At 41.4% G+C, this 13497-nt stretch overlaps 1 protein-coding gene across 1 annotated transcript; it reads right to left on the bottom strand.

Annotated features, from left to right (window-relative positions):
• Positions 1-214: 214 nt before the first annotated feature.
• On the bottom strand, positions 215-5420 carry LOC126074729 (keratin, type II cytoskeletal 6A-like). Its single transcript, XM_049881552.1, has 9 exons — positions 4902-5420; positions 3420-3634; positions 3007-3067; positions 2790-2885; positions 2501-2665; positions 1860-1985; positions 799-1019; positions 539-573; positions 215-426 (listed from the first exon to the last, which is right to left on the bottom strand). The coding sequence occupies exons 1-9, from the start codon at positions 5418-5420 to the stop codon at positions 215-217; spliced, it is 1650 nt and encodes a 549-aa protein (XP_049737509.1).
• Between the last annotated feature and the right edge of the window lie 8077 nt (positions 5421-13497).

Genomic DNA, 13497 nt, shown 5'->3' on the forward strand with positions numbered 1-13497 from the left:
TAAACTCAGAGGTTGACATTGTATTGGTGAGAAAAGGAAGCTCAGGTGGAGCAGGTATAGGCAGACAGAGGAAATGAGGATACTAGGCAACATCAGCTCTAATCTGACAGCAAAGAACACAAGAGGTCTGGAGAGAAGAAGCAGCCTGAGGTGGAGACTGTGCCGCTGGCAACGGGCCTGAAGCATTGGAGAACCGGAAGCTGGTGGTAGAACTTCAGTGCTTGTAGCTCTTCCTAGACGAGGTGGTGGTATATTTGATGGTGGAACTGCTGCCCCCAACAGAGCTGAGGCCACCTCCAATGCCTCTGCCACTCCCAGAACTGAAGCCACTGCTGTAGGAGTAGCCACTGCCTCCGCCCAGGCCTAAGCCACTGCCAACACCACCGGAGCTGCCATAGCCACTGGAGATGGTTGACTGAGACACAGCTTTGAAGGGAAAGAAACAGGGAAAAAATGAAGCATGTTGAAACTCTTCCTGCCAGCCTGAATCAAGGGAAAAGAGCAAAGGCAAGGGAGGAAGGCTCACAAAAGTACTTACAGATGTTGACTGGTCCAACGCCTTCCCCACTCAGCCTAGGAGGACAAGAAACACAGGGAAGATGAGATCCCAGAGAACCATTAGCTGAATTTGTGTGGGAAACCTCAATCTGAGGAATAGACCAGAGGAAATGGTCCTTTTGGTTTTTTTCTGAGGACAGCAATTATGGTCATTACTATAGTGGCCAAAAGCTCTGCTCATGGCCTGGGTGTCTTGGAGACAGCACTCAGAAGTTTGAGAAAGTTGTATGTGTTACCCACCTGCACTCCTCGCCTTCCAACAGCTTCCTGTAGGTGGCGATCTCCACGTCCAGGGCAAGCTTGACATTCATCAGCTCCTGGTACTCCTTCAGCAGCCGGGCCATGTCCTGCTTGGCCTTCTGCAAGGCATCCTCCAGATCTGCCAGCTTGTTCTTGGCATCCTTGAGGGCCATCTCCCCACGCTGTTCAGCATCAGCAATGGCGGCCTGGAGGTTGGCACACTTGATGGGGAAAAGAAAAAGAATGAATTTGTAATCTGATTTTTCTGTTGTGTCTATTCCTGGTTCTCCTTTCTCAGTGATGTAGAATCGTACAACACAGAATTGATGAAGAAGGAGTTTTGACTCTTCCTACCAAGTCTCAGTACTTTAAAACTTTTCATGTCTGGGACTCGCTTGACAAAGACCCATGCTGCTTTGTGTTAACCACCCTGAATGAGGGTGTGGGTGGTGACTGATGGAAGACAGTACAGCGGACATTGGAATGAAGGGTCTCACTTCGTTTTGTTGTATTGTCTCCAAAGCCAAACCAGGACCATTATTGATGATCTGATGAGGATGACACACTAACCTACATGAAATTAAAAACATCCTCAGTGAAAGTGGTGGGTTTTCACTTCACACTCTAAAGATCTCGTCTTTCTCTCACCTCAGTCTCCAACACACTTGGGCAACACTGCTCTTCACGCTCTGCCTTTGTTCCTCTCTCCTTGTTCACCTTTAACTTGAACAGATTTGCCACTAGATTCCTCAAGCTTTCTGCATTTTTCCTTCCCAATATGTTCCTTTGCAATTTCCAAGTCAGTCAGTCATTCTTCTTGTGTACATCCTTTATAATGCCTCTAGCCTAAATTTTTTTCAGATCTGAACACTTGGGAATGTTTCCCTCCTCATGTTCATATCGCACTCTTGGTTTGGATCATCTTCCCTTCCCTGCTGTTCCTTCAGAACCCAGAAATCTGCACAGATGATGGTTGATGACTGCCTGATTGACTAACAAGGGAATGTTGCTTTCATTCACCATCGCCCTCTTTATTCCCCTCTATTCCCCCACTATTGTACCTGCTTCTTGACATGATCGATCTCGGACCTCAGCCTCTGGATCACACGGTTGATCTCAGAAATCTCCTGCTTGGTGGTGCGCAGGTCGTCACCATGTCTGCCTGCGGTGATCTGCAGTTCTTCATACTGTGGCCCAGAGAGAGAGAGACACTGGGTATGGGTTTTCACATGCCGACAGTGGCTTTCAGTTCTTGACCAGGCATTCAAAAAACTTGAACCTAATGGTTTCTCATCTAGGGAATGTGGGAAAAGTTGATGTTTCAAGGTTTTTAGCTACTGTACAACTGAATCACACAGCATTCTTATTATTGGACTACTGTTGATCTTCTTCTCTTCTGGGAAGGTGATATTCTGTATAATGTTTCTGAGACCCAGGATTCAGGAATAAGATAAAATGAAAGATCACTAGCTGCTTATCTAAGGTAGTTTCCTCTTGCAGTTGCATTCTTTTACTTAATATATTTGGGCATAAATACTGTAAATGTCCACTTTAACCATGAAAGGATATATATCCTGTGAGATGACCCCAGCTTCTCTGAAATACATTTCTCAAATAAAGACCACTTTCTTGCTGGTTCAGCTAACTGGACCATCAGCGAGAGGGGCACAGGTTTCCTCACAGCTGCCAACTCACTGCTCACCTTGGTCTGGTACCAGGACTCAGCCTCAGCCCGGCTCCTCTGAGCTATCTCCTCATATTGGGCTTTGACTTCAGCAATAATGCTGTCTAGGTCCAGGTTGCGGTTGTTGTCCATGGACAGGACCACAGATGTGTCTGAGATGTGGGTTTGCATCTGAGACAGTTCCTGCAGGACAGAAGATTGTAAGATCACCTTTTCCAGAGACATTCACAGGGGATCCCAGCCCAAGAATCTTCCACCCATTACTGAACCCCACTAGACTACATAACATGGGGATAGAGATACTTACTGCGTCGTAGAAGACTTTCAGGAAATTGATCTCATCTGTAAGACTATCGACCTTGGCTTGCAGTTCAACCTTATTCATGTAGGCAGCATCCACATCCTGGGGAAAGACCAACAACTTAAATCAGCTGAGCCCTCATCCCCAGCCTGTTCAATTTTTAGGCTGTCTACCAATTCTGCTCCTATAAAGAAACCTGAATCCATGATCTGAATCAACCAACCTTCTTCAGAGTCACAAATTCATTCTCTGCTGCTGTGCGCTTGTGGATTTCATCTTCATATCTAGAAGAAGAAAAAGGTAGAATAGAATTTAGCCAGTGGGTAAGATGATATAGAAAGGCAGCCTGAGATCTGATGCTGTCCATAAAGATTAATAGTTACAAATTTAGCTTTCTTTCCACAGAGAGCATAAAGGATGATTTTTATGATTCAATTTCTTTCCTTTATTACCCTTCCTCTTCTACCCCTACTTCCCTGTTGTGTTTCTAATTTGGCTGTAGATAGTAATCCGTGGGTTTTATTTCTATGGGACTGGTTTTGCTAAAGAATTGTAAAGCCCATTTTATATCTGGTGATATCTATTTCTTAAAGGGCCATCCTCAAGGACTAGCCCTACAAATTCTCTTTAACTCACTTCTTCTTGTAGTCCTCTACCAGGTCCTGCATGCCTCTGAGCTCAGAGTCCAGGCGGCTTCTCTCCCCAAGGATGCTGTCCAACTGCGTGCGGAGGTTGTTGATGTACTGCTCGAACAAGGGTTCCAGGTTCTGCCTCACGGTCTTGGTGCCCTGCTCCTGGAGGAGGGTCCACTTGGTGTCTAGGACCTTGTTCTGCTGCTCCAGGAACCGTACCTGGAGGGGAAGGGAACAAGTGGTCATGCGTAGGCAAAGGAAAGAAAGAAGTGCCTGTGTTCTCAGGTCTCCAAGCAGGTCTGGGAGGTCTCCATGGTTCTGGCCTTGGAGGAGCAGCTCAGGGCTCAAGCTGAGAATTCTGCTTCCCAAATGTTTTTCCTTCACACCTCGCAGACCCTCCATGGAACTCCCCCAAGGGTTTTTGAGCTTTTTTCAGCCCGTAGTTACGGAGCCTATCAGTGATTTTCAACACTGTCTGTCCTCTTGAGCAGAAGAAACATAAATTTTGTTAACAAAATAGCATTTACAGGATTTATTCTACAAAACTTTTTTTTTTTAGTAGTAGCCCTGGTTGCTCATTGGTTAAGCACAATCGAACCAAAAGGTTCAGGGTTTGAACTCATGAACCTGTGTGTGGGAGAAAAATGTGGCAGTCTGCTTCCCTAAAGATCACAGCCTTCAAACTGTATGGGGGTATTTCTACTCTGTCCTATTGAGTCACTGTGAGCCAGAATCAACTTGATGGCAAAGAGTTTCATTTGGGGAGCAATTAGAAGGGATGTTAACTGTTCCCTAATTGCTAGATTGGAATCCAAGTTCCCATTCAGTGCATGAGTATCCTCTTAAACATTCTTGAGTGATGGTCATCCTCTTTTTCTAGAATAAGCTCTTATTTCTATAAATTCTATAAATGCTTCTGCACCTGGGCAAAATATTCTTTCCTTATTATTTTTTAAATAACTTATTTTAATTTTTGAAGAAAATATATGCAAAAAAGGTACACCAATTCAATGATTTCTATGTGTACCATTCAGTGACATTGATTACTGTCATCAAGTTGTGCAGAGTTTTTAGCTCTCCTTTTCCAAATTCTTCCTCCACTATTAACATAAACTCATATTTCCCCCCTCCTTTCCAGAGCTCAGGGCTCTTTATGACTGGACTTTCCTTTGTAATTGCTTAGAAACTTCACAAGTGAAAGGGAACACATTACATTCTTCTATTTCTTTTCTATATTTCAGGATCGTCAGAAGCTGATAACTCTTGCTAGGCAGGAATGAGGGCCACTGAAGAGATTAATTATTTCAAAATTATTTGCATCACCTCTGCCTGTTGCCAACATGGAGCCAGTGTGGCATCCTTGTGGAATGCTAATCAGGGCCCCTCCTCTCTCCTCCTAAGTCTCCCCACTGGCAGCAAACTCATTGTTTCTCAGTTAGAAGACTCTGAAATACCTGATGGAGAGAAAAACATTGTCATGGCTCACCTTGTCGATGAAGGAAGCAAACTTGTTGTTGAGGGTCTTGATCTGTTCCCGTTCCTCAGTCCTCACTCGCTGGATGGTGGGGTCAATTTGCAGGTTCAGAGGAGTGAGGAGATTCTGGTTGACAGTGACCTCTTGGATGCCTCCAGGTGGGCAGACAGGGAAGCCCCCATAGCCACCACCAAAGCCAGCTCCACCACCAAGCCCAAAGCCACCACCAGCTCCACCGCCAAAACCAAATCCGCTCCCGGCTCCTCCTCCAAAGCCATAGCCACCTCCGACTCTGCTGCCACATCCACCCCCTGTGATGTAGCTGCCCCCTCCAATGGAGATCCTCTTGGAGCCCCCCAGGCCATAGAGGCTCCTGCTGCCAAAGCCAGCTCCTCCACAGGCCCCACCGAGGACACCACCGCCCCTGGAGCGGGACACTGAGACGCTGCTGAAGCCTGAGCGGTTTACTCCAGGGACTCTGGCCGAGCTGGTGCTGAAGCCACGGCGGATGATGGTGGATTTGCTAGACATGGTTCTCTAAAGATGAGAAGGTGAGGAAAGTGTGAGAAGCTGTGGTGTGGAGCTGACAGGAGGGAAACTCTGAGCAGGGCTTCCCAGCGCACTTTATATATGGTGAGAATGGGCTGGGCTCAGCCCTGGAAGGTGAGCTTGCAAGGTGGGAAGGGCTGAGCTTTACAAAGAGTGAGATCACACCCAGGTTATTAGAAAAGTTATGAAATGTGAGGGTTGCTGTTTTAGTTTCCTTTAGTCAGGGAAAAATTCTCCTGCCTTCCAGCTTTGACTTGATCACAATACAATAAGACTATTCCCAATTCACTGTAGTCAGGAGTTAGTCACTGTCTCCAGCAAAGGTTGGACATTTTATGGTCGTGTATCACAATGCACCGAGTGATACTGAGTGATCTCTTCTCCCCGACCTAATCTTTCCTGCCATTTGGGACATTAGAGATCAGATGTAATCCATTGCATATGCCCCAACAGAAGGATCACTGTGTTCTCAATAAAAGCCAATATTAAGTTAAAATTTTTTTCTTTTAATTATTTATTCAGCTGAAAAAGTAGAACAACAAAATGAACTCCTATATACCCACCACCCTCTCTGTATTTTCTATAAACTAGTAGTTAAATCTAGAAGCTAAGGAAATTTCTCTTATGTATTTACCTTTTTCCCGGTGTAGACATAGTTGAATGTCTACTTATAATATTGAATATTTTTTTATTTACGCATTTATTCACATATTTAAAATTGAATATGTAACACACATTTATGAAACAAAGTATGTGCTTAAATTAAGACTATTCCCCAGCCACTCAGTTCCCCTATTTGTAGGAAAGCACTGTTACCGGTTCCTTGTATATCCTTCTAGCAGCTTTCCTTCTTTATGCCTTTCTGCAGTGTGGGTTCTCTCTCTGTGTATACAATCTCCAGTCTCTCATGTATATTCTCTTTCCTTATGGTTTCCAATTATGCTTGGAAACTGTTTTGTCTTTCATAGTTATATTTTTGCTTGCAGCTCTTTTCACACTCTCCGATCCTCATGTCATATTGCTGGCTTCTCTCAGCCTTCTTCTGTATGTCCATCATTGGGCATTCAGCAATGTCTAATCCCTTTGTGCTGCTTTTAGTTTGGCCTTTGTTTCTGATATGGCTTCCTTTATTTACTTATTTTCTCTGCTTTTTTTCTGAACTCTGCAATCTAATGTTTTATATTTTATTGTTTTAGTCTATGGTCCCTTCGTTCTCCTTTGATCTAGAGGTAATTATTTCATTGAGCTGTTTGTTAATATTTCACAGTGACTTATTTTCTGGTGAGTGTCCTTTTTCTGCCTTTTGTTTTTTCTGTTCCTTTGATTTTTTACCATGTAGTATCTTTTGTGGGCCCTGAGATTTTTCCTTACTGGATAGTAATCATCTTTGATTGAGGTAAAGTCCTCCTGGCATAGCCATACGTTGCAGAACGTATTCTGAGTTGAATTCTGACTCATAGTGACTCCTTAGGACTGAATAGAGCTGCCCAGAGGGTTTCCAAGGCTGTAAATCTTTATGGAAGCAGACTGTCACATCTTTCTCCCATGGAGCGGCTAGTGGTTTAGCAGCCAAGGGCATAACTTCTGTGCCACCTGGCCCCTGAGGGGAGATATTGGGGCCATATTCCAGGACTGTGTGAATAATCCTTTTAATCTTTAATTCTAGCCAGTCAATCAAGATCACTGGAGGGTGGTTTACAATTCAGTCTCTGTGTTTTCTTTTTCTTACCAAGAAATTGTGCTACAAATGAGGCTTACCTCTGATTCGTTATTCAGCCTTGGCTTCATAGCATCTGGAGGCTTCACGACAAATGGGGTCTTGCCCCCAGCCCACACACCCTGTTCCCGTTGTTGCAAACAAGGGATTCTTGGGTTTAGACCTGAGGAAGTGCCATTGGCATTGACTTTGCATGAGTTAAATGAGTCAACAGTGCCTGGTATGTAGAAAAACCTCAATGCGAGGCTTTGTTTGGTTTTGCTTTGTGCTTACAATGTTGTTTGGTTTTGTTTTGTCGGTTTTTGAGAGTGTTCTTCACTGGCCTTTTCTTGGATCTGCAGCTGTAAGCATCCCTCTCAGTATTCCTGACCCTTTTGATTATACTTTTCTATTTCTGTGAGTCCTTCTTCTGTTTTTGGTTCAGAGATTTTAAGGTCTTTTAATTTTAATTTTGGTGATTGGAGTTTACTTTATGCTTCTAGTTCTCCTGGTTGTTTTTTTTGTAATTCCTGAAGAGAAGAGGGAAATGCCTCACTTTCCTCCACTAGGTTAAATTTAGATGGTGGTGTAGTGGTTAGGAGCTATGGCTGTTAACCAAAAACGTCAGCAGTTTGAATCCACCAGTCACTCCTTGGCAACTCCATGGGGCACTTCTACTCCGTCATATATGGTTGCTATGAGTTGGTATCCACTCAGTGGTAATGGGTTTGGTTTGTTTTTGTTTTGTTTTTATTCACATATCCATGTGTTGAATATTGTATTATTTAAAATATTAACCTAATAAATTAGTATACAAATGTTATTTTTTCCTCTTTCACATCATGAAAACAACCTTATTCAATGCAGATATCATTGTGCTTAATGTCTCCATCTCCCTAGATCTATGTTGTGAGTCACCTGAAGATTTTATCGAACACATTCATGTTTATAGTCACTGGATTTTTAATCCCAGAATATATTTGAGCTCCTGTCAGTGTAACAATCTACCTTATTACTTAAATTTTGTGTTATTCAGAGAATGCAGTGCTCAGAGGTCAATTTATATCAATAAATGCACCCATACAAAAAGAAAAAAGGACCAAAATCAAATAACTGTCCCTGCAACTTTAATAAACAGAAAGAGAGCATCATCAACAACAAAAAAACCCCTCAAGCACCAGAAGAAAACTAATAATAAAAATTAGAGTAGAATTAAATGAATTTGAGAAGAGAAAAACAATTGAAAGAGTTAAAAAGACCAAAAGCTTTGTCTTCGAAAAAATTAACAAAATTGATAAACCATTGGCCAGACTGACAAAAGAAAAACAGGAAAGGAAACAAATAACCTGAATAAGAGATGAGAAGGGAGATACCACAACAGACCCATCTGACGTTAAAAGAATCATATCAGATTACTATGAAAAATTGTACTCTACCACATTTGAAAACCTAGAAGAAACAGATGAATTCCTAGAAACACACTACCTACCTAAACTAATACAAACAGAGGTAGAACAACAAAATAGACACATAACAAAAGAAGAGATTGAAAAGGTAATCAAAAAACTTCCAACAAAAAAAATCCCTGGCCCTGACGGCTTCACTGCAGAGTTCTATCAGAGTGTCAGAGAAGAGGTAACACCACTAGTACTAAAGGTACTTAGAGCATAGAAAAGGACAGAATACTCCCAAACTCATGCTATGAAGCCAGCATATACCCGATACCAAAACCAGGTAAAGACGCCACAAAAAAAGAAAATTATAGACTTATGTCCCTAATAAACGTAGATGCAAAAATCCTCAACCAATAGAATTCAACAACATATCAAAAAAATAATAATAATAATTCACCATGACCAAGTGAGATTCATACCAGGCATGCAGCGGTGGTTCTACATTAGAAAAATAATTAATGTAACCCACCACATAAATAAAACAGAAGACAAGAATCACATGATTTTATCAATTGATGCAGAAAAGGCATTTGACAAAGTCCAACACTCACTCATGATAAAAACTCTCAGCAAAACAGGAATAGAAGGAAAATTCCTCAAAATAATAAAGGACATTTATACAAAGCCGACAGCCAACATCATCCTAACTGGAGAGATTCTGAAAGCATTCACCCTGAGACTGGGAATTAGACAAGGATGCCCTTTATCACCACTCTTATTCAACATTGTGCTGGAGGTCCTAGCCAGAGCAATTAGGCTAGATAAGGAAATAAAGGGCATCCAATTTGGTAAGGAAGAAGTAAAAATATCTCCATTTGCAGATGGCATGATCTTATACACAGAAAACCCTAAAGAATCCTCCAGAAAACTGCTGAAACCAATAGAAGAGTTCAGCAAAGTATCAGGATACAAGATAAACACACAAAAGTTAGTTGGATTCCTCTACAGCAACAAAAAGAACATCAAAGAGGAAATCACCAAACCAATACCATTTACAGTAGCCCCCAAGAAGATAGAATGCTTAGGAATAAATCTTACCAGAGACATAAAAGACCTATACAAAGAAAACTACAAGACACTACTGGAAGAAACCAGAAGAGACCTACAGAAGTGGAAAAACATACCTTGCTCATGGATAGGAAGACTTAACATTGTAAAAATGTCTATTCTTCCAAAAGCCATCTATAGATACAATGCAATTCTGATCCAAATTCCAACGACATTTTTGAAAAATAATTTTTATTGTGCTTTAAGTGAAAGTTTACAAATCAAGTCATTCTCTCACACAAAAACCCATATACACCTTGCTACACACTCCCAATTACTCTCCCCCTAATGAGACAGCCTTCTCTCTCCCTCCACTGTCTCTTTTCATGTCCATTTCGCCAGCTTCTAACCCCCTCCACCCTCTCGTCTGCCCTCCAGGCAGGAGACGCCAACATAGTCTCACGTGTCCATCTGATCCAAGAAGCCCACTCCTCACCAGCATCCCTCTCCAACCCATTGTCCAGTCCAATCCATGTCTGAAGAGTTGGCTTCAGGAATGGTTCCTGTCCTGGGCCAACAGAAGTTCTGGGGGCCATGACCACTGGGGTCCCTCCAGTCTCAGTCAGATCATTAAGTCTGGTCTTATGAGAATTTGGGGTCGGCATCCCACTGCTCTCCTGCTCCCTCAGGGGTTCTCTGTTGTGTTCCCTGTCAGGGCAGTCATCAGTTGTAGCCGGGCACCATCTAGTTCTTCTGGTCTCAGGATGATGTAGTCGCCGGTTCATGTGGCCCTTTCTGTCTCTTGGGCTTGTAGTCACCTTGTGTCCTTGGTGTTCTTCATTCTCCTTTGATCCAGGTGGGTTGAGACCAATTGATGCATCTTAGATGGCTGCTTGCTAGCGTTTAGACCCCAAATGCCACTCTTCAAAGTGGAATGCAGAATGTTTTGTTAATAGATTTTATTATGCCAATTGACTTAGATGTCCCCTGAAACCATGGTCCCCAGACCCCTGCCCCTGCTACACTGGCCTTCGAAGCATTCGGCTTATTCAGGAAACTTCTTTGCTTTTGGTTTAGTCCAATTGTGCTGACCTCCCCTGTACTGTGTGCTGTCTTTCTCTTCACCTAAAGTAGTTCTTATCTACTATCTAATTAGTGAATACCCCTCTCCCACCCTCCCTTCCTCCCCCGTCTTGTAACCACAAAAGAATGTTTTCTTCTCAGTTTAAACTATTTCTCAAGTCTTATACAATATTTGTCCTTTTGCAACTAATTTTACTCAGCACAATGCCTTCCAGGTTCCTCCAAGTTATGAAACATTTCTCAGATTTCTCACTGTTCTTTATCGATGTGTAGTATTCCATCGTGTGAATATACCATAATTTATTTATCCATTCATGTGTTGACGGGCACCTTGGTTGCTTCCATGTTTTTGCTATTGTAAACAGTGCTGCAATAAACATGGGTGTGCATATATCTGTTCCTGTAACGGCTCTTATTTCTTTAGGATATATTGCCAGGAGTGGGATTGCTGGATCATATGGTAGTTCTATTTCTAGCTTTTTAAGGAAGTGCCAAATTGATTTCCAAAGTGGTTGTACCATTTGACATTCCCACCAGCAGTATAGAAGTGTTCCAATCTCTCCACAGCCTCTCCAACATTTATTATTTTGTGTTTTTTGGGTTAATGCCAGCCTTGTTGGAGTGAGATGAAATCTCATTGTAGTTTTGATCTGCATTTCTCTAATGGTTAATGACTGTGAACATTTCCTCATATATCTGTTAGCTACCTGAATGTCTTCTTTAGTGAAGTGTCTATTCATATCTTTTCCCCATTTTTTAATTGGGTTATTTGTCTTTTTGCCGTTGAGTTTTTGCAGTATTACGTAGATTTTAGAGATCCGGCGCTGATCAGAAATGTCATAGCCAAAAACTTTTTCGCAGTCTGTAGGTAGTGTTTTAACTCTTCTGATGAAGTCCTTGTTTTTTTGGATGAGCATAGGTGTTTGATTTTTAGGAGCTCCCAGTTATCTAGTTTTTCTTCTACGTTCTTTATAATGTTTTCTACACTGTTTATGCCATGCATTAGGGCTCCTAACATTGTCCCTATTTTCTCTTCCATGATCTTTATCGTTTTAGATTTTATATTTAGGTCTTTGATCCATTTTGAGTTAGTTTTTGTATATGGAGTGAGGTATGGGTCTTGTTTCATGTTTTTGCAAATGGATATCCAGTTTTTTTTTTTTTTTTTTTTTTTTTGTAATCTAGTTATGGCAGCACCATTTGTTAAAAAGACTGTCTTTTTCCCCTTTAACAGTTTTGGGGCCTTTGTCAAATATCAGCTGTTCATACGTGGATGGATTTATGTCTGGATTCTCGATTCTGTTCCATTGGTCCATGTATCTGTTGTTGTACCAGTACCAGTACCAGGCTGTTTTGACTGCTGTGGCAGTATAATAGGTTCTGAAATCAGGTAAAGTAAGGCCTCCTACTTTGTTCTTCTTTTTCAGTAATGCCTTATTTATCCGGGGCCTCTTTCTCTTCCATATGAAATTGGTGATTTGTTTCTCCATTTCATTAAAGAATGTCCTTGGGATTTGGATCGGAATTGCATTAAATGTATAGATTGCTTTTGGTAGAATAGACATTTTTATAATGTTAAGTGTTCCTATCCATGAGCAAGGTATGTTCTTCCACTTATGTAAGTCTCTTTTGGTTTCTTGCAGAAGTGTACTGTAGTTTTCTTTGTATAAGGCTTTTACATCTCTGGTAAGATTTATTCCTAAGTATTTTATCTTCTTGGGGGCTACTGTAAATGGCATTGATTTGGTGATTTCCTCTTCGATGTTCTTTTTGTTGGTGTAGAGGAATCCAACTAATTTTTGTATGTTTATCTTGTATCCCGATACTCTGCTGAACTCTTCTATTAGTTTCAGTAGTTTTCTGGAGGATTCTTTAGGGTTTTCTGTGTATAAGATCACGTCATCTGCAAATAGAGATACTTTCACTTCTCCTTGCCAATCTGGATGCCCTTTATTTCTTTATCTAGCCTAGTTGCTCTGGCTAGGACTTCCAGCACAATATTGAATAAGAGTGGTGATAAAGGGCATCCTTGTCTGGTTCCCGAGCTCAGTGGGAATGTTTTCAGGCTCTCTCCATTTGGGGTGATGTTGGCTGTTGGCTTTGTATAAATGCCCTTTATTATATTGAGAAGTTTTCCTTCTATTCCTATTTTCCTGAGAGTTTTTATCATGAATGGGTGTTGAACTTTGTCAAATGCCTTTTCTGCATTAATTGATAAAATCATGTGATTCTTGTCTTTTGTTTTATTTATGTGGTGGATTACATTAATTGTTTTTCTAAGGTGAACCATCCCTGCATACCTGGTATGAACCCCACTTGGTCATGGTGAATTACTTGTTTGATATGTTGTTGAATTCTATTGGCTAGAATTTTGTTGAGGATTTTTGCATCTACATTCATGAAGGGTATAGGTCTATAATTTTCTTTTGTTGTGGTGTCTTTACCTGGTTTTGGTATCAGGGATATGGTGGCTTCATAGAATGAATTGGGTAGTATTCCATCCTTTTCTATGCTCTGAAATACCTTTAGTAGTAGTGGTGTTAATTCTTCTCTGAAAGTTTGGTAGAGCTCTGCCGTGAAGCTGTCCAGACCAGGGCTTTTTTTTGTTGGGAGTTTTTTGATTACTTTTTCAATCTCTTCTTTTGTTATGAGTCTATTTAGTTGTTCTACCTCTGTTTGTGTTAGTTTAGGCAGGTAGTGTGTTTCTAGGAAGTCATCCATTTCTTCTAGGTTTTCAAATTTGTTTGAGTATAGTTTTTCATAGTAATCTGATATGATTCTTTTAATTTCAGTTGGGTCTGTTATAATAGCGCCCATCTCATTTCTTATTCGGGTTATT

This window comes from Elephas maximus, chromosome 4, assembly GCF_024166365.1.
Source record: "Elephas maximus indicus isolate mEleMax1 chromosome 4, mEleMax1 primary haplotype, whole genome shotgun sequence".
NCBI classification, from domain to species: Eukaryota; Metazoa; Chordata; class Mammalia; order Proboscidea; family Elephantidae; genus Elephas; species Elephas maximus.